At 43.2% G+C, this 24,328-nt stretch overlaps 11 protein-coding genes across 11 annotated transcripts; 5 read left to right on the plus strand and 6 right to left on the minus strand.

Moving 5' to 3' along the window:
* Positions 1-498: 498 nt before the first annotated feature.
* L201_003842 (uncharacterized protein) lies at positions 499-1,422 on the plus strand (the record flags this gene model as incomplete). Its single annotated transcript, XM_066219593.1, has 1 exon — positions 499-1,422. The coding sequence occupies one exon, from the start codon at positions 499-501 to the stop codon at positions 1,420-1,422; it is 924 nt and encodes a 307-aa protein (XP_066075690.1).
* Positions 1,423-1,535: 113 nt separating this feature from the next.
* L201_003843 (uncharacterized protein) lies at positions 1,536-2,430 on the minus strand (the record flags this gene model as incomplete). The annotated part of the gene is made up of 3 exons (XM_066219594.1): positions 1,536-1,941; positions 2,015-2,074; positions 2,159-2,430. 3 exons carry the CDS (start codon positions 2,428-2,430, stop codon positions 1,536-1,538), a joined length of 738 nt encoding a protein of 245 aa, XP_066075691.1.
* Positions 2,431-2,898: 468 nt separating this feature from the next.
* L201_003844 (uncharacterized protein) lies at positions 2,899-4,846 on the minus strand (the record flags this gene model as incomplete). The annotated part of the gene is made up of 7 exons (XM_066219595.1): positions 2,899-3,077; positions 3,133-3,168; positions 3,219-3,584; positions 3,642-3,973; positions 4,022-4,319; positions 4,379-4,559; positions 4,610-4,846. 7 exons carry the CDS (start codon positions 4,844-4,846, stop codon positions 2,899-2,901), a joined length of 1,629 nt encoding a protein of 542 aa, XP_066075692.1.
* Positions 4,847-7,120: 2,274 nt separating this feature from the next.
* Positions 7,121-7,699, plus strand: L201_003845 (uncharacterized protein; the record flags this gene model as incomplete). Its single annotated transcript, XM_066219596.1, has 3 exons — positions 7,121-7,396; positions 7,462-7,536; positions 7,592-7,699. The coding sequence occupies 3 exons, from the start codon at positions 7,121-7,123 to the stop codon at positions 7,697-7,699; spliced, it is 459 nt and encodes a 152-aa protein (XP_066075693.1).
* Positions 7,700-8,375: 676 nt separating this feature from the next.
* Positions 8,376-9,453, plus strand: L201_003846 (uncharacterized protein; the record flags this gene model as incomplete). The annotated part of the gene is made up of 2 exons (XM_066219597.1): positions 8,376-8,840; positions 8,890-9,453. The coding sequence occupies 2 exons, from the start codon at positions 8,376-8,378 to the stop codon at positions 9,451-9,453; spliced, it is 1,029 nt and encodes a 342-aa protein (XP_066075694.1).
* A 183-nt stretch (positions 9,454-9,636) lies between these two features.
* On the minus strand, positions 9,637-11,578 carry L201_003847 (uncharacterized protein; the record flags this gene model as incomplete). Its single annotated transcript, XM_066219598.1, has 8 exons — positions 9,637-9,860; positions 9,913-10,298; positions 10,351-10,475; positions 10,527-10,697; positions 10,748-10,858; positions 10,914-11,193; positions 11,245-11,307; positions 11,379-11,578. 8 exons carry the CDS (start codon positions 11,576-11,578, stop codon positions 9,637-9,639), a joined length of 1,560 nt encoding a protein of 519 aa, XP_066075695.1.
* A 404-nt stretch (positions 11,579-11,982) lies between these two features.
* Positions 11,983-13,620, plus strand: L201_003848 (uncharacterized protein; the record flags this gene model as incomplete). Its single annotated transcript, XM_066219599.1, has 7 exons — positions 11,983-12,015; positions 12,071-12,214; positions 12,265-12,553; positions 12,602-12,947; positions 13,006-13,018; positions 13,074-13,380; positions 13,433-13,620. 7 exons carry the CDS (start codon positions 11,983-11,985, stop codon positions 13,618-13,620), a joined length of 1,320 nt encoding a protein of 439 aa, XP_066075696.1.
* Positions 13,621-14,146: 526 nt separating this feature from the next.
* On the minus strand, positions 14,147-16,172 carry L201_003849 (1-pyrroline-5-carboxylate dehydrogenase; the record flags this gene model as incomplete). The annotated part of the gene is made up of 10 exons (XM_066219600.1): positions 14,147-14,218; positions 14,278-14,332; positions 14,392-14,641; positions 14,694-14,776; positions 14,830-15,215; positions 15,271-15,423; positions 15,477-15,534; positions 15,585-15,670; positions 15,727-16,008; positions 16,062-16,172. 10 exons carry the CDS (start codon positions 16,170-16,172, stop codon positions 14,147-14,149), a joined length of 1,536 nt encoding a protein of 511 aa, XP_066075697.1.
* A 319-nt stretch (positions 16,173-16,491) lies between these two features.
* Positions 16,492-18,553, plus strand: L201_003850 (uncharacterized protein; the record flags this gene model as incomplete). Its single annotated transcript, XM_066219601.1, has 14 exons — positions 16,492-16,822; positions 16,892-16,939; positions 16,995-17,072; positions 17,126-17,317; positions 17,371-17,533; positions 17,606-17,693; positions 17,748-17,762; positions 17,810-17,888; positions 17,945-17,965; positions 18,014-18,075; positions 18,137-18,212; positions 18,289-18,295; positions 18,350-18,410; positions 18,467-18,553. 14 exons carry the CDS (start codon positions 16,492-16,494, stop codon positions 18,551-18,553), a joined length of 1,308 nt encoding a protein of 435 aa, XP_066075698.1.
* Positions 18,554-18,846: 293 nt separating this feature from the next.
* Positions 18,847-20,306, minus strand: L201_003851 (uncharacterized protein; the record flags this gene model as incomplete). Its single annotated transcript, XM_066219602.1, has 6 exons — positions 18,847-19,488; positions 19,540-19,731; positions 19,785-19,897; positions 19,952-20,065; positions 20,110-20,137; positions 20,193-20,306. 6 exons carry the CDS (start codon positions 20,304-20,306, stop codon positions 18,847-18,849), a joined length of 1,203 nt encoding a protein of 400 aa, XP_066075699.1.
* Positions 20,307-21,867: 1,561 nt separating this feature from the next.
* On the minus strand, positions 21,868-23,445 carry L201_003852 (uncharacterized protein; the record flags this gene model as incomplete). Its single annotated transcript, XM_066219603.1, has 7 exons — positions 21,868-22,086; positions 22,147-22,485; positions 22,540-22,652; positions 22,703-22,859; positions 22,913-23,078; positions 23,137-23,303; positions 23,365-23,445. 7 exons carry the CDS (start codon positions 23,443-23,445, stop codon positions 21,868-21,870), a joined length of 1,242 nt encoding a protein of 413 aa, XP_066075700.1.
* Between the last annotated feature and the right edge of the window lie 883 nt (positions 23,446-24,328).

A 24,328-nucleotide genomic window follows, 5' to 3' on the forward strand; every position in this document is an offset into this window, starting at 1 on the left:
CCCCTAACCCCCTAACCCCTGAGGGGTCAGAATGGCAAGTCGTCTGAAAATATTTTTCCATTCATCACACATCACGCTCCATGCATTCACACTATTTTATCCTGGCTAACTGAACCTCCCTCTACCACGTAGTGTTTGTCTGAAATGCATAAGTGCATTGTGGACCGGATGACTTGAGATTTTCACCATCACCGCCTCACTCGGGTTTGGGGGTCAGCCGGGCCAAGTGAAAAAAAATTCTAACTTTTTTCACAAGTCGTCTATGGATTCATGAATCATACTCAGAGGTTCAGAACAGCTCTGGCTACCGTTATTCAATGGAAAACAGATGCAAAAAAAATTGACCTGACCGACCCCCCCCCCCCCCCAGGACCAGCATGTAACCCCCTAACCCCCTAACCCCATGCTATCAACCACAGATTAGGTGTTGTCAACAATAAATTCAGAAGTTACCCATCCAAGAAGGTATTGAAGTTAGAGCTCCATATATTACATAACATGATCCAATCAGGTCCATCACCAGCTCCCATTACACCCCCACATTCCGCTTCCGTAACTCCCATTGAAACTAGGGAGACTCAAAATAGTCCTGAAAGATTCCCGGAGACTCAATTCTCCCTACAAAATCCAATCATACCGAATAACGATTCCGACATGCAAGAAGATAATCAACATCCTGATAATCAATTCGATGACGGTGATCATGCTGAAAATGGTGACGATGTAATTAATGATGAAGAAGATCCCAATGAAGGTGATGCCAACACTGATGAAAATGGTACCAATGCCACCAGGGATGGAGATGAAGATGAAGAAAACTATGTTATCGTTACCAATGAAGAAGATCCGGATGTCATAGTCCAAACAACCTTCCATCCTGCACCAGCTCAAGACTCATCTGAAGAGTTTACCATCCGAACACCTTTGGTCATATACGACGGTGAATTCCCAAATCGATCTCAAAGAGATTTGTATGAAGAAGCCTTTGAAAAGGAATGGAAGCCTGATGTTCTGCCAATGGATGCATTCACTTGGGCTAAACGAAACTCTCGAGGTAATAAAATGTTTTTAGATTTCAGAACAAAAATTGGTACAACAATCACTTTTGATAATGTCAAGGATATCAGAAAGACATTTTTCAGTGAAAGTCTTAGAAACTCTTATGTCAGCAAATTCCATAAGGCTCAAGCCTTCGAAGCTCAGGCTGTCCTTGCACTCTGGGTAATGTTCGAAGCGCTTGAACAAGGAATCAGGGGTCGGCTGTTGGAAAAGTTGAGGGATGACATGGAGGAAGAGATCAGTCAATATGATGGTACCTTGAGACGTTACTTGGGTAAAAACCCTCTAGGTAAAACTGAGGTTTGCCCGTGGTATGATGGTAGGAAGCGAAAGAGTAAACCGTTGAATAGATTGTCCGAATAGATTATCATGAGTATCATGCATTTGTTTCGTTCTGCGCATAACGTATTGACAGGGAGCCAGATCTGACTACTGAAATAATCTCATCGTCCTCTCCACCTACTAATAGTAACATCTCAACTTTTAGCTTTTGGTGGAACAGGAGGACTTGGTGGGTTGTCTTTCAGCTCCTTGGCTCGATCTACCAGCGATCTAGCTTTTCCTGATACCTTCCACTCAGCAATATCACCTCCTAATTCAGCTCCAAGCACTTCTCCATTTCCCCACTTCTCCCTCATAAATGCTACTAAACGGTAGAATGGCATGGGACTTGTGACCTTGCCAGATTTTCGGTTTGCATTGTCCTCCTCGGAAACAATGGTCAATTCAGGAGAAGATCCATTAACTTGTTCAACAGCAGAAACGATCTCTTGTCCAGTAGGAGAGAACTCAATTAGAGATAATGTACGAGATTGTGTAGGTGAAGGGAAGTCCTGAGAGGCAGCGATTTCGGCAAGACCTTGAGCAATATATTGGAAGGAGCTGGAAGGGTAATAGTGAGTAATCGTTCCAAACAGTGTATGAGCTGGTATGAATGAGCATCGAGAAGACTTACCTTAATGGATATGGCACCTTCAAATTCCTTTCTGTTAATTCTCCTGCATTTCTAGCTATACTGGGTAGAACGAAGCCGAAATATAGGGCGTAGATGATACACCGTTCTTAGCTCACTTCAAGGATAAATAACAATCTGACTCACTCGATAAACAATCCCGTACAAACGAATGTAGCAGGAACACCCAACTTTTCTATCTCCTTTTCCATCCTGTATTTCTCAGCTATATGACCACCGCCGACAGCATCGTATTCTGCAGCTTCAGCATCACTTCCGATTATATGACTAGTATGATAAGATGGGATGTAGTTCTTCACATTGGCTTTTTTGGATGCTCTTGCGATGGTAGACTTGGAGACTGACATTTGCTTCCATAGCTGCCAAGGCTTGGAGAACAAGTTTACCGATTTTACCATTGTGGCCAAATAAAGCGATGGATACGGGTGACATTTTTGGTGTATGGTAAGAAAGAGGAAAATCGCGAGATTGGATCAACCGTTATATATAATGATGTTTATGTCAAATTGTATTATTATATATGCAGTCTGACCGAACCGTCACGATATGTTATGCAGTCCGTAACGCCGCATGCCCGGTTTCAGCTGATTTCGATCACATTGTTATCGCTCGGAGCTATATCAACCTGAAGCATACTATGCACTGCCGTAATCCTTATCCTACACAGGATGATGTTGTGAATGGATATCCGACATGCAGATTGTTTAGCCACACGTATTCACAAAGAACCCATTTGCATACCGGATTTACTAATTCATTTTACCTAAGTTACCTATTTACATAAACAAAAAATACCTAGCACCGACTGTTGCCCATCTCAACTCAACAACCCCTTCACCTTCCCTCTTACACATCCACATTAACACCTACTCATCTTCTTCAGGACCGATAACAGTTTTAGAGAATTGTCTAGCTGGAACTCGTCGGTGGAAGAGGATATCAAGTTCTCGGTAAGATCTACCTTTCATTTCAGGAAGGAAGAAGTATGCAAGGATCAAACAGACTGTAGCTGTACCACCCCAGACGTAACCACATTTACCACCGACTAAGAATAGAGAGATTAGCTGTGGCTTCTGTACAAACCGGATGGGGAAACTTACGATTAGCACCAGTAGGGTTCAACATGTATGAAGCCACTGTATAACAGGTCAGCACGTATTTGGTCATGATCAAAGATGAAACTTACAGAAGATACAAGGAATCTCGACAATGTAGTAGACAGCTCGACCGAAACCAGTGGTAAGAGGTCTGAGACGGATAGATCCTGTCTCACCAATGATAGCGTAACCGACGGGAGCAGCGGCAAAGGTGAACATGACAGAAACGATTAAACCGAAACTGGCTTGAGCTTGAGAGGCTGCATTGGATTTGCCAACAGAAGCAGCAATACCAAGAGCGAAAAGCATTACAGTGTTGAAGGCGGTACCCCAGATGTAGATAGGTCGTCGGCCATAGTAAGATGTCAAGATCCATGAGAGCATGACGAAGATCATCTGAAGAGCTGAAGTGATTAAACCAAGAGCAAATGCAGTTTGGTCGCTCATACCGGCCTCTGGAAGTCGATGGAAATTATTAGCATTGAGAATTGTAAAGAATTGAGTGCACTCACGTTGGAAAAAGTAGACAGCTTGATTTGCGATAAGGTTACCAGTCAAATTTTGAGCAGCATAGACACCACTAACAATCAGAGTTCTTCGGAGATCAGGCATTTTGAAGAGTTCGAGGTAACTGATAGAACCTTCTTTCTCATTCTCAACAACTCGTCTCATCATGGCGACGATTTCATTGGCGTTCAATCTTGATTTTCTACCGAGACGGTTGACAGATTTGGCAGCCTCTTCAAGTCGACCTTTTCGGACGAGCCACCAGGGTGATTCGGGTGCAAGGAACATCAAGACCAATAACGGAGTTGGGAACATCCATTGTAGGGCGATAGGAATTCTGGGAGCTGTCAGCTTGACGATTCAAATAGTAAAGAGATTAACTCACCTGTAGGCTTTTTTACCGGACATTGGATTATAGTGATATGTTACAGCACCAACGATGATAGAACCAATAGCCCAGAACATTTGTAAGACTTGAGTGGCTGGAGCTCGTAGTTTGATAGGTACGATTTCACTACAGTATGCTGGAGCATTGGCAATGAAAATACCCCATGGAAGACCTTCAAGAAGTTGAGCAACGAAGAAGATAGGGAGAGAATCGGCAAAGTACATGACGAAGATCGTGGCGTTCATAGCAATGAGGGCGACAATAGTAGCCCATCGATAACCGATTTTACTAGTGACTATAAGTGAAAAGCATCATCAGCCAAAGACCTATACCGTAGTCAATCCGGATACTCACGAGGACCAGCAAGGAATACACCAATAAGAGCACCAAGTTGACCAGCCATTTGCAAAGCTGATTGCCATTTAGCAGCGATAACCAATTTTCCAGTATTGTGGTCGAGTATACCGAATTGTCTTTTGAACTCGTCAAGTGCGAGGAAATTACCAATAAGGAATACATCGTAGGATTCCATAATCTAGTCAAGTGAGCTACAAGTCTTCGCATACAAAGCCACTTCAAACTTACGATGGTGAAAGACATAACGAATGCCCAGAAACAAGCCCATGGATAAGCTTTTACAGCTTCCAATACAGTCATATTATGCTCTGCCTTTTCTGCCTCCATCGCATCCATCTTAAAGTTTGATAATTCCTTGGCAGCGCTAACATCGTTGACATGTTCTACTTGGTTTTTCTCGTCGAAAGGTTTAGACTCAATTTCATGAGTGGGTGATTGCGCTTGATAGTTTATAGTCTGACTCATGTTGTCGTTTGTTCTTGAAGTTGTGATGTGGGGAATAGACAAAAAGATGATCTGGGGCCTCGTTATATAAGTAGATTGATCGAGAAACTTGAAGCGGGGCAATCAGCCTCTAAACAGGGCCGACTGCATAGCGCTTAGAGCGGCATCCGCAAATCACGGCTTCATGAGCGGAATTCGGCTGATGATAACGATGGCATGAGGTAATATACATTGTAGCCACGAGGTGTATGTTTTTAACGTTGTTTAGGTGACACACGTGAAGTTGTGAAAAGTGTAAAAATAGCACCATCCAAGATTAGCGGTAACTTGAAAAGGGGGGTATCGCGCCGGGATTCATTTAGTCCCATCACAGGCACGATAGTAAAATCCTCAGAGCGCTTAAGGTTATTTATTAATCGCTACAGTACTTGTAAATTATAAAAACATGAAACAAATGGTTCAAGCGGAACGACATGCCGCTTCTGGCATTCCTTATGTCTATTGACCGGTCCTAGACAGGATTTTCAGAGACCGCATGGTATTCTTCCATCCCATCAGCTGATGTTCTTAACCGATTGTTTCCCTAGCAGGTTAGCTTCGTTTATGCAATGGCGCAATAGGACAAAGTGACCTCGTGTTGTGACGTAATGCATAGAAACGATGAATAGTAGTCGGTTGTAGTTTCAACCGAAGTTGCTCCCATGGTTCTTCATCGTTGGGCGGAAAGAGCACTCCTTGAGAAACACTACATGATTATGATTGTAGTGAGATGCTACTGGCATTTCCGCACCATCTATAAGAACAGGACGCTCTTGAATATCAAAACGAGTCGAACAAGCAAACGTCGTAAACCTCTAGGGAAACCTTTCTAATCGGCAACTGAAGCGGATGTAGGACTACTCAGCTGATACAAGATGGTGAATTGTTCATGAACAAGCTTTTAATACCAAAAGTGGGTTTTCAGCAAAGATGGATCTTGAGCGGAAGATGTAAAGGACGTTACAACCGGCGGCAACTTAGGGGAGAGATGGGAGCGGATTATCATGGCATGATTTGGTGTTTGCATTTGGTGATCCGCCTTATGCAGCTCATGGAAAAAACTTGCTAAGGTAGACCAATGGTACTTACCTCGATTGACCTTGAACTTCTAGCCGCGATGCCTTAGCTACACTCGATGTCATTGTTACAGTGTGTCAAGATTCACCTCTAGAAATCAATGAAGGGAATTGTTGGCAGACTACCCGTGTCAATTTCCCCTCAATGAGGTCTTCCCATAGTTTCCCAACATGCAAGAACGAAGTAATTAGGTTGAAAGAGTAGATCGAAGGAGGGTGAGAACGGTAGCTCTGGGGTAATCTGAAACTGGAACAAATTGGACGGGGGTATCAGTTGTACAACTCTGGCTGAAGAAAGATATAAAGAAACATACTTGGCAATTGAATAAGATGTGTACTAGAAAGTGGATAAAAACTCACCATTGATGGAGACTCATGATCTAATCAATCACTCAACTCTACATTCAGTGCAGAATGACCTTAATATCCTCGTGGTGGTACTTGACAGGCATCTCGTTGGGATATATTGACCTTCCCATTAGTATCAGCGGCCTGCACGATCTTCACATGATTGACACTGATCAAGATTAGCTCAACCACCTCCAGCTTCGCTCTTGTTAAATAGATAGATAACCAGGAAAAAGTTGACAAGGCGAATGGCAGATGAGACGATGCGACAGGGACATACGTAGCTGGGCGGCAATGACTACCTCGATATGAGTTGGGAAATGATCAATCGGTTCCCTCAATTGCTCCAATGGGGCTGGGTGTATCGCTACTGAGCATTTATTGGTATTGTTGGATGACGCATTATCTATATTTTGCTTACATATTTGGGTAACATTTGTAGAGCGGTGATGACCGATATACGATAAAGGTTGATTGAGAGGGAAGCCAGTAATGTTAATTCGTGATACATTGATATAGTTCTGCTGATTCAGGTTTTCTCCAAGTACCCGTAGGTATCCGATTCATGGATGAACCCAGATCTTATCGATTACATGTAACGGTGAAAAAGTCGGAATACTATGGCAAGTTGTTACGCGGAGATGCAAATCCGAAGCCAACCGATGTATACCGAGGCATCTCCGGCAACGACTGTTTATATAGTCAGTTGGTATTCGCTAATGAACCGTTGAGGGCTCTTAGATTGATCAAAAATATAACCAAGTAATTAAACCAACTCACAGCATACACCTAAGCTCCAATCCAAATCAGACAAAAGTGAGTACTAGTTGCCATGCTGAATGACCTTGTCGCTGATCTTCCCCTAATCCTTCCAGTGGCTCTCGTCCCTCTTACCGTTATCAAAGGTGCTTCCCATGCCAACCTCCCTCTTATGGCTGGCGAAAATGCTGGTTTAGGTGATATTCTCGAAACTAGAACAAAAACTAAAGAAGAGAAAGGAACTTTTGTTACATCTGGATTCTACCGAATAGTCGCTGGTCCAGCTCGACCTGCTCATTACGCTTATGAAGAAGCTAAATTAGTGTTGAGAGGTGAAATCGATATCTTGGTGAGTTGGCTAGAGTCTATTGATTGTGGAATCTTTGTCAGTGCTAACGCGGGTCTTTAAACCAGGACGAAGCTACTGGTATCACCCACCACGCTGTTCCAGGAGATTTCATTCACTTCCACGTCGGTTCAAAAGTCAAAGTGAGTGGTCTTGCTTACACTGTATCGACGTTGTTGTTCTAATCGACCCTTTTAGTTCTCATCCCAATCTGAAGGTTTCGCTTTCTACGTCGTCACTCGAGCAGCCAACCACCCTCATTTAACTGATAGACAAGAAAGTACCACTTCTAAAGCTAGATTATAGAGGCGATGTGATGTTGTCAGAGATGGATAATGGAGCATGATTGAAATTATCTGTATATTCATTAGAAATATAGGTGCATATAACTTGAACAGTATGGCACATGTATAACAATTATAACATGATTTACTCTCAGAATCATGACAGACCAGCACTCACTGAATAGATGACTAAATTGGTGTGATATCGCTCATCAACAGACCCACATCTTCATTACTGTCACATGTTGTTACGTCCAGTTATACTTTCTTGCATGGTTTACAAGTGGGACCACCTGAATCATCATCAAATGATTGAGGGAATTCACATAAATATAAAGGATCCTCTATGGTTAATATAATGGGTAAGGAACGTTTCTGACAGGTATGCATATCAATATGTAATATAGACCTAGATTGCTGTGTATATGTGCTATGTGATAAGTGATAAGCGTAGTATGACGACATGCCGTGGTATTATTCGAAGATTACGTACTCCTATGTCAACAGCATAGTGTGCAGCCTTATCCATCAGTTTATTCACACCTATACAGTTTATTTATCATGGGATCTTCATTTCAGATTATACATAGATATGTCTCAACAACGTATGTATATGTATATATGTATACTCATATTCCCACTTCACCATCATGTAATTCTCCAACAGCAAAGATCAACCCAACTTGCAATAACACACAATGGGATTACACGGAGAAGGTCCAGGAGGAATCGTCTCCCTCTGTTTATACACTATCAATTTGTCTATTCTCATCTTTGGCTTTTCTACCCGCAGAATCAGCTTCAAATCGGTCTATTCATTTCTGCTCTTCCATGTTACTCTTCGGCTAGCTGCTCAATCAGTAGCTATCGTTACCGGTACAAAAGATCGACTCGATGCTGGTTTACTCATCGCCTTTTTTGTTCTAGCCGCAGAAGGTTATTTCTCATTAGTCCTCTGCGCTTATCGTTTCCTTATACATCACCATCAACACTTTTACCCTATCGATGGAAGTTGGTTAGAAGGTAAACCTCATGAGAATAGAGATGGAGGTGGGAAGAAGGATCCTTGGCTCGTTAGGTTTAAACGAGCTATGACGGCTAGGGATAAAGACGGAAAGAAGGATCCTTGGGTCATGACAATCATCCATTGGACATTGATTGCGGTGAGTAGTAATAATTTTACAAATTGATCTACACCTCACATTCTTTTAGGCAAACACAATCATTATTGTTGGCGGTACACGCGCTACAGGATCAGACTACAATGATGCAGATTTCTGGGATCGAGTTCATGTCGGTCAGGTTATGCGTGGTGTAGGTCAAGCCATCTTCCTCGTTGTCAACATTCTTCTCGCCTTGTTTTTCTTCCTCACCGTGAAGCAGAATCGTAATCCAGCTGGGACCTTACCTCAAGGGTGGAATCATTTCTTCCGAGTCGAAAGGAATCACGGCGCTATCGATGCTGAAAACAGACAACCAAACGATACCATCGCACCCGATTTACTCGTTCTGATCGTCGCTTGGCCTCCTTTAATTGTTCGTGGTATATTTGGTTTACTTCAAGCTTTCGTCCCGGGCATCAATTACGTCTCACCTACAGCTTACACTTCAACTGGTTTCACCAAGACTTTTATAGTTATGGAGAACCTATTTTCTGTCCTTCCCGAATGGACAGCTTGTTGCCTTTTGTGCATGACAATGTTCTTCAAGCCGACTACTCTACCTCATTCAATGGAAGCAAAAAGATCACATCTTGGTGATACAAACAAAGTATAGTCGATTGGTTTTAGCAAGTGAGTTAGTCATTCCCATGTGCTGTATATACTGATATTCTTCCCCTACAGGACTCATCTCGTCATGCTCTACCCATGCCTCTGCATTACTATAGTAACAGACCTATCATGCATGTACAATACGCTCAAAGACCTCGTTATGATCAGATTTTACATATACAGATAATTAACCCAAAGAGTTCATTCGTCTTTTCATCTCACCCCATACTCGTGTAGCTTCAAATTTAGCACCCGTCTCTCCACCCAAAACTGATTTGTTTTCAACCGCTCTTCTACTCAAATAAGGCATGACTTCTGCAAGAGCTCCGTAAGGAACATAATTCAATACCATAGGTTCACCGTTAGGAGCGAAAACATGGGAGAGCCAACTAGTCATACTGTCGTTCATGCCTAGAAGGAGATTGATCAGCTCTACACCCATCAAGCTTCAATCAACACTTACCGTAAAGCTGTGCGATAATGATACGCTTTCGGACTAATGCATCAACTTCAACTCCATTGACAGTTGACCTAGCCAATCCATTCTCCTTCATTTTCTCGATGAGGCGTTCGGCACTCTTCTGATTGTGAGTTGCCAATATCAATCCTACTCGAGGTGAGGTACTATCCTTATCTTTTGCTATTTCGTCCACTACTATATCAAGACATTCGTTGTAACAAGCATCGGTCTCAGCCTTGTTTGCCCAGACAGGTGCGATACCCTCTTTGCCGGTGTTGATCCAATGCTGAAGTTCTTGTTCTCGATAAGCTCCTCGTACAAGTTTTGCACCGAGACAGTAGCCGTTTTCTCGTGCATGTTGGAGGGATTGTCGGAGATGAGGTATGTTTCTATTGACAAGTTAGCGTTATCAGGTACACGAAAGACCGATCAACTACCTACCGTTGGAGGTAACATTGGAAAGTTCCGTATAAAAGAGGGAATACAGCAGGAGCGTTGCTATCAGATGGAGAAGGTAATTTGTTGAATTCGTTTGAAAGGATCATTTGCATAACATCGGTTGCGGGCTGACATACGAAATTAGCCAAACACACCTCCCCGATAGTCTCGACACTCACCTGGTACCAACTTTGCTCGGAATCGATAATGATTCTCACTCCTTCGTCACGGGCGACAGTTAAGATGTGACGCATATCTGCGTGCAAAACTCTCAACCTCGCTAAATCGGAGGCGCTCAATGATGTTTGGTCTTGAGCCATATATCGAGCTAACTCAAGATCGGTTGGACTCTAGAACGAAAATTAGTATGATCGTTTATGCTGAGAATTATTGTACGTACACCTGGATATGGTACCGAGGGTTGAGCTGATCCCTTTTTAGATTCCTCCTTTCGTTGTTGTAATATCAAGTCCGAAGCCCTTCTCAAGATTTCAGGATCGGTCATTCCCGTCTAGCAGAGCGGTATCTCAGCACAACCACACCAAACGAAAGAAACAATGACTCACAAGCTTTACCGCCACCCAGGTACTACCGATCTGTCCTGCTGGTGTGACTTTTCTATTCTCCTCTCCAGCAACCTGTATCGATCTAATTGCCTCCTGGACATTTGCCCGTATGAGATCTAATGTACCATGCTCATCCGATTGTTCCGCTGATTCCTCTTCTACACTATAGGTCAACATACAACCGATATTGACATCTCTCAATCTACGCATAACAGGGATACAGTCCTCTGCTGTGTCACCACCAACAAATTGTTTGAAGAAGGTGTGTCGGATTACAAGACTAGCGATTTTGTGTTAGGAAAGGCGATTTTTTTGTCATCTTGCAACTCACTGAGAAAGCTCTCTCAACCCTGGAATACTACCTGTATGGACAATACTTTTTCTGAGGAATCGACTAAAGAAGGGAACGAACTGGAGAACGTGTTAGGAAATCCGCCTCATCGTTCAATGCAAATCCCCACTGACCATGACTTGTATACTATCCAGGTTCCTATCAAACTCCCAATCGATGACGATCTCAACATGGGATCAGCGCCTATATCGACTGTTTTTGAACTTGATGCACCATTTTGATTCAACGCGTACGCTGAGAATACCACAGCTACCGAAGCTGGAGCCACTAAGTATTGAGGTCGAGAGAACAATCGATTCAACCTAGCTGCCATTGGTGTCGAACGATCTTGAACGGAAAATATCGCAAAATGGATGATATGTCTTATCGATACAAACTCTTAGCTATATGTATGTATCGCGATTCGACAATACACTCTTGCAGAAATCACTTCTAACCAATTGTTCAATACAGATAAACTCTGTACCTTATCGGAAATCCTTACGGTGAAGCTCGGCAAAGATCGCTATCAGATATAATCGGACAAATTACCGGTTATCAACAAACCTCACCTCGCCAATGTTCGGCAGTTTCACCTACCACCGGAGTTCATATCTCGTGATGACCAAAGAAAGTTATAAGCTGAATTATGAATTGAATGCATGAAATTTAAGTGGACAAATTCAAGTCATCCTTCGTAACACAATTAGCATTCTCATTCATAGTTTCCAAAACAAGATGGTCGTTTTAGCACCCCCCAAGCGAGTTTTGGTGAGTTCAAGTTCGCGGATATCCATGAGAAATCAGCTGATAATTGTCAACCCAGATTGTCGGTTCCGGCGAGAACGGATCTGCCACCGCATTGTCCTTGATCAAAGGTCCTTACAAGAACCATGGACACCTTCTCACCATGTTGGATCGGTCAGCAGAACCTCCAGCGGCTGATGCCGCATCATACGATTTCAACAAGGTGAGTTGGATGCATATCGAAAAAAATCAAGCTGACTCTTCGCCGTGTAGATCATCAGACAAGAGTACAGTGATGAAATTTACGCTCGATTAGCACATAAAGCTATGGATATGTGGAGAACTCCAGAATGGCAAGAACATTACCATGAAACAGGTGTTGTTGTTTCTATTGCCAAATCAGCTATTCAAGGGGATTATATCAAAAGAGCTTTAGCTGTCAATGCTCTCCCAGGGATGCAAACGGAAGGAAAAGATGCCTATATTTTAGAAACAGCTAAAGACGTGAAGAATGTATATCCAGACGGTGTAGAGTTGGGTGAATTTGCCCACCAGGATTCTTGTGAGTTGACTCTACTTCATTTGAATGTTTGGCTAATTCTGTGTCTAGACATCAACGAGGCTGGTGGTTGGGGTCACTCTCGTGGTGCCGTCGTAGATACTGTTAGAAGACTTAGAGAAGCTGGTGTTAGGTTCATCGCTGCTGAAGCTGAAGAACTTCTTTACGGTATGACCAATGGAAAATTAGATGTCCGTGGAGTTAGAGCCAAAAACGGTACTAGTTATTGTGCCGATTTCGTCATGCTCACCATGGGAGCTTGGACACCGAAATTAGTACCTGAACTTGCATCAAAATTATTACCTACCGGTCAAGTTGTTGGTGTAGTCAAACTCAACCGAGAAGAATTAAGGAGGTATAAAAATGTTCCTGTGACACGTACGGTTGACAACGGATTGTGAGTTTGGTTCATACATATCATTCCAATTTAATGGCTAATTCTGATCACTCTCTAGCTATATCTTCCCTGTAAGTTACCCCGTCGATGTCATTGCAGGACACCATACTGATATCTCCTTACCAGCCCACCGTTGATGGAATTGTCAAATGTGCCATCCATCAACAAGGATACCTCAACCCAATCGGTGATTACAAATCATTACCACGTACGATCTTAACACCTGGATACTCCAAACAACATATTCCTCAAGAAGCAGCCGATGCTTTGAAAGCTGGTTTAGCCAGAGTATATCCCGAATTAGCTGCTAAACCATGGTTCAACACGCGGTTATGCTGGTACTCCGATCGACCTTCAGGAGATTGGTTATTAGATTATCATCCTAAATTCCCATCTCTTTTCATTGCTGCTGGTTGTTGTGGTCACGCTTTCAGTAAGTCTACTCACACTTGTCGGTAGAAATCCATACTGACAAAGCAATCTAGAATTCATGCCTATCTTGGGTGATTTGATATTGTCATCAGTTGAAGGTACTTTACCTGCGGCACAAAAAGCCATTTGGGCCTATGACCATCAAGTTCCTAGTCGTGTCGACGCTTCCAGAACATTCTACAAACACAAATCTTTGGTTGGAACTGTTGAAGCTATTGTCGGCAAGCAAGCTAGGTTATAGACCTGGAGGATTTGGTTTGGTCTGGTCGAAAATCTTCAGCTTAATATGTAGTTCTCATTTTGTACTTCATCAATCTATGCATATCATATAAACTATAAATCAATTTTTCATTGGATTTGGGCCGCAATCACTCAAACAGACGTTACTTGGAGGACTTGACCGCGGTGTACTGAAAAGACTTTATTTTGGACGGGATACTTTGACTTTTTACAGGTCGCCGGTTGATGATAGTCTCATTGAAAAAGCTTTCCAACAGTAGCTATCAAGTCATAGGCTTCGATATGTTTTGGACAAAGGTTGCATTCTTGATACCAATCCGATTTGCAGACATGATCACAGAAATCATTCGCCTTGTTTCAAATTGGATATAAATGCTTTTACAAGATGACAGCAGATTTAGGAACTTGTTGACTCCGTATGGTCAAAAAATGATATGCATATTTTACGATACATGTGGAATGCTTTTATGTACAATGGATATTTTGGTTATCTACACATACTCTTCAAACCCAAGTGACGGACAGACCTATGCCAAGTTAGATGGGTGTCTAAAATCCGTAGGATCGGCACCAAAGTTTTCTTTGATGGTTCGTGCAGACTATCATGGGTTATCATATCAGCGAAGGTCACCATGTCTAATATAATTAAGATACTCACGACGAAACGGGAGAAATGAGCCCATGTACCAGATTTATCATTAGTACCTGAACCTCTTGATCCACCGAATGGTTGTTGACCGACAGCAGACCTGTGGTTTTATCGTTCAAGTACAAGCTACCAGCAGCATTTCTAAGAAGTTCAGAAGCTTCGGCAAGAGCAGCCCGGTCGTTAGAGAATACCGAACCGGTCAAGGCGTAGTCAGTGGTGTTGTCGATCAAGTCACAGGTTTCAGCCCATTTATCATCTTCGTAAACGTATGCAGTAACGACTGGACCGAAGACTTCCTTCTTCATGGTGAGTGAATGAGGATCTTCGGTAAGGATGATGGTTGGTTCAACAAAGTAACCTTGGGATTTGTCACCTATAAAGTGATGTTAGTGGTCTCCCCATATGGCAATCAACAAACCACTTACCTGAACCACCGGCAAGGATTTTACCTCCTTCTTCTTTGGCTTGGTTGATGAGTTTCAAGATTCGGTCGAATGAAGCTTCGTTACTACAACGTTGTTAGCTGTGTTGACAGCTTGCACTTGGTATAATTCGACTTACATGACAGGACCGGTGAAGTTGACGTGATCGGTAACTGGACCAACTTTGATTTCTTTGGTTTGTTTAACAAATTCATCTAACCATCCAGCTTCGTATAAACTTCTGGGGATATACAATCTACTGAGGGCTGAACATTTTTGACCACAGTATTCGAATCCTGATCTGATACAGTGAATGACGGTAGCTTTGATGTCGGCTGATTTGTGGATAAGGTGGAAGTTTTTACCACCAGTTTCACCGATAATTCTTGGGTATGATCTGTAGGTGGTCATTTGAGATCCGATCTTGGTCCATAATGATCTTAAAACATCTGTTGATCCGGTGAAGTGTAAAGCAGCGAAATCTCGGTGCGACAAACATTGATCGACGATTTGAGGAGCATCACCCTGTTGATATGGCTTCAGCAAGGAACATCTCTCTGGGGGAAGAACAATCACTCACTGGAACAAATTGAATAACACTACCTGGTACACCAGCTTCGAGAAGGATTTTGTGGGTAAGGTAGTTTGCGTATGTAGCCATAGGAGATGGTTTCCATACACAAACACCACCTAAGATACTAGGAACAGTGACAAGGTTACCACCAATAGCGGTCTACATTGTAAATCAGCCATGGCTTTATATAACTGATATATAATAAGGCTTACAAAGTTGAATGGTGAAACAGCAAGAACGAAACCTTCTAATGGTCGGTATTCGATTCGGCTAAGAGAACGCAGTTAGTGATGGTTCGTAACTCTGCTAACAATACTCACTTTACGGCATCATCAGGGGTGATTAAAGGTTGGTTTTTGTATCCATCGTCTACTAATTTAACGGAGAATTTGAAGAAATCGGCGAGCTAAAATAGTCCAACCTAGTCAGTATTGAATGCCAACAAGACATCTACCAACTCACCTCTGCAATAGCATCGATATCTGCTTGCCATACATTCTTTCCCTGACCAAGCATAGTAGCAGCGATAAGCTGGTTTCTGTATTTTCCTGATACAAGAGCTGCAGCTTTGAGGAAAATGGTGGCTCGGTCGTACCATGATGTAGCAGCCCAAGCTTTCTGTACTTTGACAGCTCCTTCAATAGCTTCAGTGACGAGTTCTGGTGTAGCAGCGTGGTATTCACATAATGGAGCGGTGTTGACTGAATCAGGTGTGAGTTGTTTCAATTTGTTACCGGTTTTGATCTGATTGCCGCGGTCAGCGGTCACTTCAATACGTAGTACAGCGAAAAACTCACTTCTTTACCATTAATCACACAAGGTACTTCAAATGGCATTTGCTTCTTCATCTCCACCAAAGCTTCATCTATAGCTTTTCGTTCCGCTGAACCAGGTGGATAAGTTGGCATGTACTCATTTTCGATTTTTGGGAGCAGGAATTGTATTACCGACCACCAATGTTACCAGCGATCATGTTGTGCCCCTCTTCTAAATGGTGGAGAGAAAGCAATTTATGATCTCGCTTACAACTCAATCCGTCATGGCATCCGGGGTATCCTCCGATTGAAAAAAAAGAAAAAGAAAAAACAACCAGTTGATCACCACGGTAGGGCTGAAGCTACCAGGTGGCAGCTATGCTTAAAAGGTTTTCATGACGAAGTTATTCTTTCCTCCGCTATATTTTACAAGAGCTTGACCCGAGTACGATACATCGACATATCCGGAATAATGACCGACGACCTTAGACTCTCAACGATCAACCACCACGATGATAGCATCCGTAGCGGAGTCGGTAGCAACAACCCCAAGAGCAAGAATGATACCTTGCCTTCCGATGTTGTGGTGTCTGAGGCTGGAGGCAGCAAAGTAGATGATGCTATCTTTGGAGCAATCAATGAGGATGGTCCAAAATATCGAGATGTAGCATGGCTTGGTACTGCTGTGCTAATGACCAAGACACAAATCGGTTTGGGGGTATTGAGTATACCTTTTGTTCTACAAACCCTAGGGTTGATTCCAGGTATCATCTGCTTGCTTGCGGTTGCTATCATCACTACGTGTAAGTTCAGCTTATCGGATAATTATTGGAGTCGACATGAGCTGATTGCAGCCATGCCCAAACCTTTAGGGTCCGACTATGTTGTGGGAACTTTCAAAAGGAACCACCCAGATGTTTGTAAGTAGACAAGGCTGCTTCCCCGTCCTTATCTGCTGATCAACACCTTTTCTAGATGGAGTGGATGACGTGGGATACCTTCTATTCCGTGGAAAAGTTGGAAAGGAAATCATCGGTGCAGCCTTTTGGCTTTGTATGTGTGATATTTTGGTAAATCTGAGAGGTCCAACGCTGATATTTCCGCAGATATGACATTTGTTTCAGGCTCAGGTCTTTTGGGTATCTCAATTGGCTTCAACGCCATCTCGAATCACGGAGTTTGTACTGCTGTATTCGTGGCGGTAGCTGCGGTCATTACTGTCATATTTGCAAGTGTCCAAACCCTTGGTAAAATTTCCTGGCTCGGATGGGTGGGACTAGTCTCTATTATGTCTGCTTGTGAGGTCGTGAAAGGTTTATATCTGGTGATACGGACTAGTTCGACTTTGCAGTGATCACTCTTACCATCTCCGTTGCACTGCAAGACAGACCAGCAGCTGCACCACAAACCGGTCCTTGGGACAAAGGATTTATCCTCGTTGGAAAGCCATCTTTCACAGAAGCGATAAGTTCTATATCCACATTGGTATTCTCTTATGCTGGTACACCGGCATTGTGAGTTGATGGTATAGAGGCTTTCGTATTGAATCCGTCAAATAATAAACAAGCTTACCCTTTGTTCAACAGCTTCGGAATTGCATCTGAAATGAAAGAGCCAAGATTCTATACACGAGCTATGCTTATGTGCCAAACTATAGTCACTGTAGCCTACCTGGTGAGTAATCTTTCCAGAATTTCATGGTGTCCTCACACTGACGATCCTTGCCAGACCATTGGAATTATCGTATATGCCTTTTGCGGTATTTATGTCGCCTCTCCTGCTTTAGGAAGTGCGGGTGGTACAATGAAGAAGATTTGTTATGGATTAGCTTTACCAGGACTATTCTTCACAGCGATACTCTACACTCACGTAAGTCTTGAATCGCTAAACATGCAGAGATTACGAAGGCTAATCAAATCCTGCAGCTTCCTGCCAAATATATCTTCGTGCGGGTTATGAGAGGTAGTGAACACTAGACCCGAAACACTTTGAAGCATTACATCGTGTGGTTCTCTTGCGTTTTCGGTTGTGTGCTTTTTTCATATGTAATTGCAAGGTGAGTAACGATGTTTACCCTTCATTCTTACGGTAGGATACCAACGAGTCTTCATTGCCAGTGCCATTCCTGTGTTTGGTGGGTTGGTCGGATTAATCGGTGCCCTCTTTGGTACCTTGCTCTCGATGCAACTGATGGTAAGGCACTGTTTGTGAATTTGTAGATAGTCTGGAGCACTGACGTATCTCGTTTCTCGTCACTTCCACCTAATAGGGGGAATGTGACTATATGATAACTGGCAATATCGATCGACCAAACATAGTTTACAATACAGATTCCTCCTGGGTTTCAACATCTTCATCGTCATCATTGGTACTTTCCTCATGGTCGCAGGAGTGAGTAAACCCCTATACTATAAAGCTTAATAACAAGTGCTGATTCCTTTATTCAGACCTACGGTTCAGTTGTCGACATCATCGCTTCAGCGAAAGCTTCTGGAGGAGGAAAACCCTGGACATGCGCTGATAATTCTGCATAAGTAGATAATCAAGAATTTGCGAGCTCTGCATATATAGAAATATAGACGTTTATGATAATCCGTTTCGGCGATAGACCGGGGTGATTCAGCTGTGGTGCATGACGGCTGGTATTATTCAACAGATATGACGCAGCCTATGCAACCCCATTGTTGCGGCGTAAGCAAGGCGAATTATTAAGGCGAGCTAACAGAGATGTGGCTCCATACGCATGCAGCTTTCTGAAGAATCGCTGAGTTTGATGCCATAGGAGATGCCACGTAACATAGAATAATGCATATTCCAGAAAACATCTTTACAAGCTGTTTTGACTCTGCTGGTTGACGGGATCCTGCGCATTTCCCGTATCTCCGAACAAAGTATCCCACAGATTCAGACTCGTTGGGTCAACAGTATCCATATTCCACAGACTTTGTAGCATAACATCTTGATCTCTGTCGACTGCAGGGAGGAACAACTGTGGTGCAAATTCCCAAGAGATTTGTTCGGGATTCTGATACGAAGTTGACGTGTTCGGCACAAGTGGCTGACCAGTCTGAGGGATGTTACCAGAAACATTCGTGAATCCAGCCGAAGGTTGACTACCCATGAAATTGGAGAACAGGTTGTCGAGAGGTAAATCGAGATCGGATGCTGCCTGAGTGGAAGCCGTATTTGGGATCGGCGGTAGAGCGAATTCGTTTGTAGTTGTTGAACTCTGTATCTCGACAGGAATATTGCTGGATGCAGAGATTGGCTGTTCATCTGATACTTCTTTATCATCATACTGCTGGGTTGAAAGAGACTGCCTTTGTTCATGGAGTCGGGCTAGTAATTCTGCAAAGCCTCGAGGCAAGTGTTGCTCATCGCACGCATTACTTCGCAAAGCTTCAATGACGCTATTGAGCAGTTCCAAGACAGTTTGTTGTCCGTGCTCGACCACACCCAACGCAAGAGCCTGTAAAATTGTCAGAACAAGACCATCCATATTTGAATTGAAGTCACACACCTTGAAAAGAAACGTTGCGGCGAAAACAACCCTCTGAAATATCCTTGCTGGACAATATCGCAAATAACCTTTTCCGGCCAAAGTATCAACAGTCAACTGCACGATAGATCTCGCAGCAGACAACGCTTCCAAGATCCAAGGTCCCTCTATCAGATTGAGTAACGAAGGCGAGGAGTAGTACAAATCCTTTGCCTATGGTGTAAATGTCAATATGGACTGATGTCATATACAAACACCTGACCCACCTCTCTCCGCCTTTTCAACTTTTCCTGAAGTGCTCGCAGTGCCAACGCGTTGGCGTATAGAGTGACATAATCGATCTCGATATGCAGCATGACAGCATCTATGCCCTTTTCCTCTGTAACGGAAACCAGTTTAGCGATACTAAATTTCCAAAACATTACCAACTTACTGAGCTTGTTCTGACAACTCCGCTTTATGAACTGTAATTCAAGTCGAAGACTTCTTAAGAAAGATTCCCATATACCGGTTCGCAATATACTTCTGGTAACCTCTTTGTTGGGATCTGAATCGTGCATCAGATGATATTCGCTTCGGCACCAAACTCACATAGATGCTCCTGTATGGTACCTATAAGCTATGTTTGACAGACTGGTCAGCTGCCTTACTTATATTAAGATTGCTAAACTCACACAAGCAATCAGACTCTGGGAGTAGGCATCTTCCACCCAGACCTTCTGGTCACCACGCCCTCGTACTTGACGACTGACTAGATCGGATACCGATTCCCACCATTGCGCCGACATGTCTGGATGTCATGAAAGTTAGGCGGATCCTGCCTGAATGGATGTATAGTACTTACACGTTTGCAGGACCGCATTTCTACCTATATTGCGATGGTATTGTGAATATACTTCCATATAATTAAGATACCCACTTACCTAAACGGACGGAAATGCTACTATGTTAGCCAGGATCTTTTCATTCCGAACTTACTGTCTATCTGCATTGTAGCAATCTGATATTATCCGTCAGCTACAACAATTATAAGTTTAATAGTTTGCATAGAGGAGATTACTGGAGATGTGACAGAAAAGTTGAAAGGCATGTCCGGACTTATGTGATGGGTTGAGGTGGATGTATCTGACGTCGCATTGCGGCTGTGACTGGAGCGATCTAAAGCCAGCCGCTGTCGCTTGGATGGATTGATTGCGGTAGGTTTAGCTTTCTCACATTCTCTTCCTTCCCTCTTGCAACGTTGACAGGGGCCATCGTTCGGATCGTTTGGATCACCGAAATCGCATTTGAGTTTTCTCTAGACGTGGTTCAGCACAATATGCGAGATAGCGGATGGATTCCCAGTAAGCAGAAAACAAACACTCACTGAGCGACATTGATAACAAGCGCGATATGATCTTTTCGGGATTTCGTCTCGCTCTTGATTCCTATTCATCTTGTATTCCGATTGTTACCGGTTGCACGTTTTGGTAATCGTGACAGACATGAGGGGGATGATATATACGCTCAGACGGTCATTGATATGAGCTGCAGAGTAGACTGTCGAATGAATAGGCGAAATTGAAAACAAAACGTTGATCAGATGATATCGGCATAGTTCGGTGAAGTGCGGCCACATGGTTCTAAGCGATAATCTCACAATGACCTCCACATGAATAGAGATACTGTGCACCATGGAATCGCAACTTCTGGCTTTTTTCTTCTTTCCAACACTGAAATGACCAAGAACGATCACGACAAGAGTTCAACACATGAGGCTACTCTGAACAACACCATCGATGTTGGGATACACCTTCACGATTCTTCATTCTACACAAAGATTATCCATCTGTACGGAGTCGCCAATATCCGACCTCGGCAATCTGGCTCCTTCTCTCAACATCGATGCGTACCTAGGTAGATTATCTGCTATTTGATTCAAGCATAATGCTCAACCCTCGCGTCAGACCCTCGCATGGCCGGATATCAGAAACAACGGGACATATGGATGTATATTAAATAAATTAGAGACAATCAATCATATGCCCTATCAGCAGGATCATCTAACGATGGTGAGCGATTCTGTTTGAGTGAATGAGACATGAGAACGTGATATCATTATCATGCAGGGCGGCAACGTGACGTTTAGAATACCGTTCTTGAAAAAGGTTACTCTCAAGGTGTCCAGCTAGGAATTGGTGTGAGTACAAGACCTTACTCAATGGTCGACACCAAACCTGTAACACGATAGCAACGTAAGAGACATCTTATAGGATAGACCAGGTTATTTGGATTAGATGACGTTTAGTTCAGCACCAGGGCCGGTATAATATCCATCAAGCAACACAACTTTGCCCCAAGCATACAAATTCATCCGAGTAAAACAGGACATCCCGATTCTAAAAGGATCTCCACCCATCCACAAGCTTCTTCATCTTCACCTTCGTCCATCCTGGTCCACATCTCTTCACATACCATCTGCACCACCTCGATTTCATAACAGCACTGAATTTCGAACGACTTTAATTGCATTCGAGCTATATCACGTTTGTTTGAGTCGGTGAATGTAGAACAAGCAATAATCAAGGGCTATGACGAGGTGTTATATTAATCCCAAATTCGCATCAAAAGAGCTGGATTCATACGTACCCAATTCAAATATTCCACTTTATCTCCCACCGAAGCGCAGATGTCTAATATCCTACTGGCAGCCTCCTGTATCGTTTGATCTGAAACTGGAACCTTGCGAATCTTACTCAAGATCAAGATCTTTCCCGCATGCCAAATTGCCATAGATCCCGCCTGAACCCGTTTATTTTGTTCCAGCACACCTTGCGACGAAGCCCACAGCAGCCAATCCTCTTTCAAGCGATTTTCGATACTGGCGTCTCTACCATGGTGCGGTATTTGGAAGAGATAAGATGCAAGAGCTGTGAACTGAAGGATAAGGGAGCGAGAGATACCGCAAGACGTTTCGAATCGCCTTAACTGCGCGGAGATGGATTTAGTCATAGAACAACTTGAATGAGAGATTTCACGTACCCCAGGTTGCCTCATTTCCGCCTCTCCCAAGTTTTTCCACCAGATAGGTCCTCCTTCAACGATTTGGGGTCCATCTGACAAAAGACTGTAATCTTGACCGCTAGAAAACGTACCTGTTCAACGTCAGTTCGAAGTCTGCTTACTTTTCGAAGCACCAACTCACTTAGCAAGCTGAGATTGACCAAAGCTTCAACAGCGCATTTCAATGCTGGATCTACCACCGTGGAAGAGGGAATGATAACATCCATTCCGCCTACATCCCTAATGGCTCGATTGACTATCCTCATCAATTCTCTCCACCTTGTATTGGCTGCTAGTAGCTAAAACCTCTATTAGCATAAATTTATTCGATACATTTGAGGAAATCACTTACATCAGCTGTCAATGTTAATGCACATGCCGAGAGAAAAGCAGCAATGTTAGTGACTAGATTGACACTGGATACTTTGCGGATTGATGCGAGACACTCTTTTCTATATCTTAATGCCAGAGATCGAGTTTTTGCACTTTCTGTAGGGTTACCGTCCCTTCCTTGCAAGCTGTACATCAAAACTCAAGATCAGCAACGTCACCATAACAGATAGCATGGATACTCACTAAGACAGATGTACAGCTCCTAGATATAGCAGCGCTAATTTGAGAGCATATCCACTTGTCGATTGACCTCCATCAGCCATGAACAGAGGTGCGACATGCTCCGTCCAAGGATTATGATCTTCAAATACGACTATTATCGATAATGAGTATGTAACGCAATGATGAAACTGTTTAATATTCGATAATTTAGCTTGTCTCCAATATAATCTCAGACAGACAACTACTCACACATCTCAAATCCTCATCCGAGGGGAAGAATGATCTCAGGAAGTCTGGCGGATCCGTTGGTTGTAGGAAGAAGGATCCCATACGAGTATTCCGAAAGACCGCCATTAACCGTTCTACTGGTTCAAAAGCGTCTAGGGTCCTTGGCCATCCTAGCGATGGGGTGTGTCTGACTGGTGAAGAGACAAGGGGCACTGTAGCTGGAAGAGGATCAGGAGTGGGGTTGTGCGTTGTGACAGACTGTGTTGTGATGATCTGAGAGTCTGCTGTCACAGTAGGATCATGATATGGATTTAGACTATCGGCGGATGGTTTATGAGCTGAGATGGGATATGGATTCCGCCGAGATGGTTTTTTCCGTTGTTGTAATACTGGCTGCTTACTACCTATTGTGCTGGATGTGCCAAGAGCAGGACGGATTGGTCTGGTGGGAAGGTTTTCCGGCGTTGTCTTGTAAACGCACTGTTAAGCACTTCAGCTGTCAGTATACTTGACAATGAGAATAAAAACAGCTACACCTACTTTGACGCAATATTTGACACATCTCGCGCAGTCGGGTTTCCCTATGTGGCTTATTAATGTGGTATGTATCGATGCCTGACGCACATGAAAGAAACATACCTAAATCGCATTTGATCTTTCGCTTTCTGCATGTCAAGCACCCATCACGAGTTCTCTGTATTTTCCGGCGAGGTTGTTCGGATGAAACAGGCTGTACAATGGGTTCATTTTGCGTGGAGTGATTGCTGTGAGGGTTCATATATGTAAGATGACAGATGGACGATAGGATTATGCTTGTGCATTGTCAAAGGTTGTCATGATGATGTTATATGGTGGAAGTGATGATATATAATTTGATGAATATATTCCTTATCTCTTTATCTGTCGCAAAGGGAAACACTGAACAATGACTATCCACCGTGGGAATATCATTGTATGCGGGGGATATGGTAAGCTGCGATTACTC

This window comes from Kwoniella dendrophila, chromosome 5 (genome assembly GCF_036810415.1).
Source record: "Kwoniella dendrophila CBS 6074 chromosome 5, complete sequence".
Lineage (NCBI taxonomy): Eukaryota > Fungi > Basidiomycota > Tremellomycetes > Tremellales > Cryptococcaceae > Kwoniella > Kwoniella dendrophila.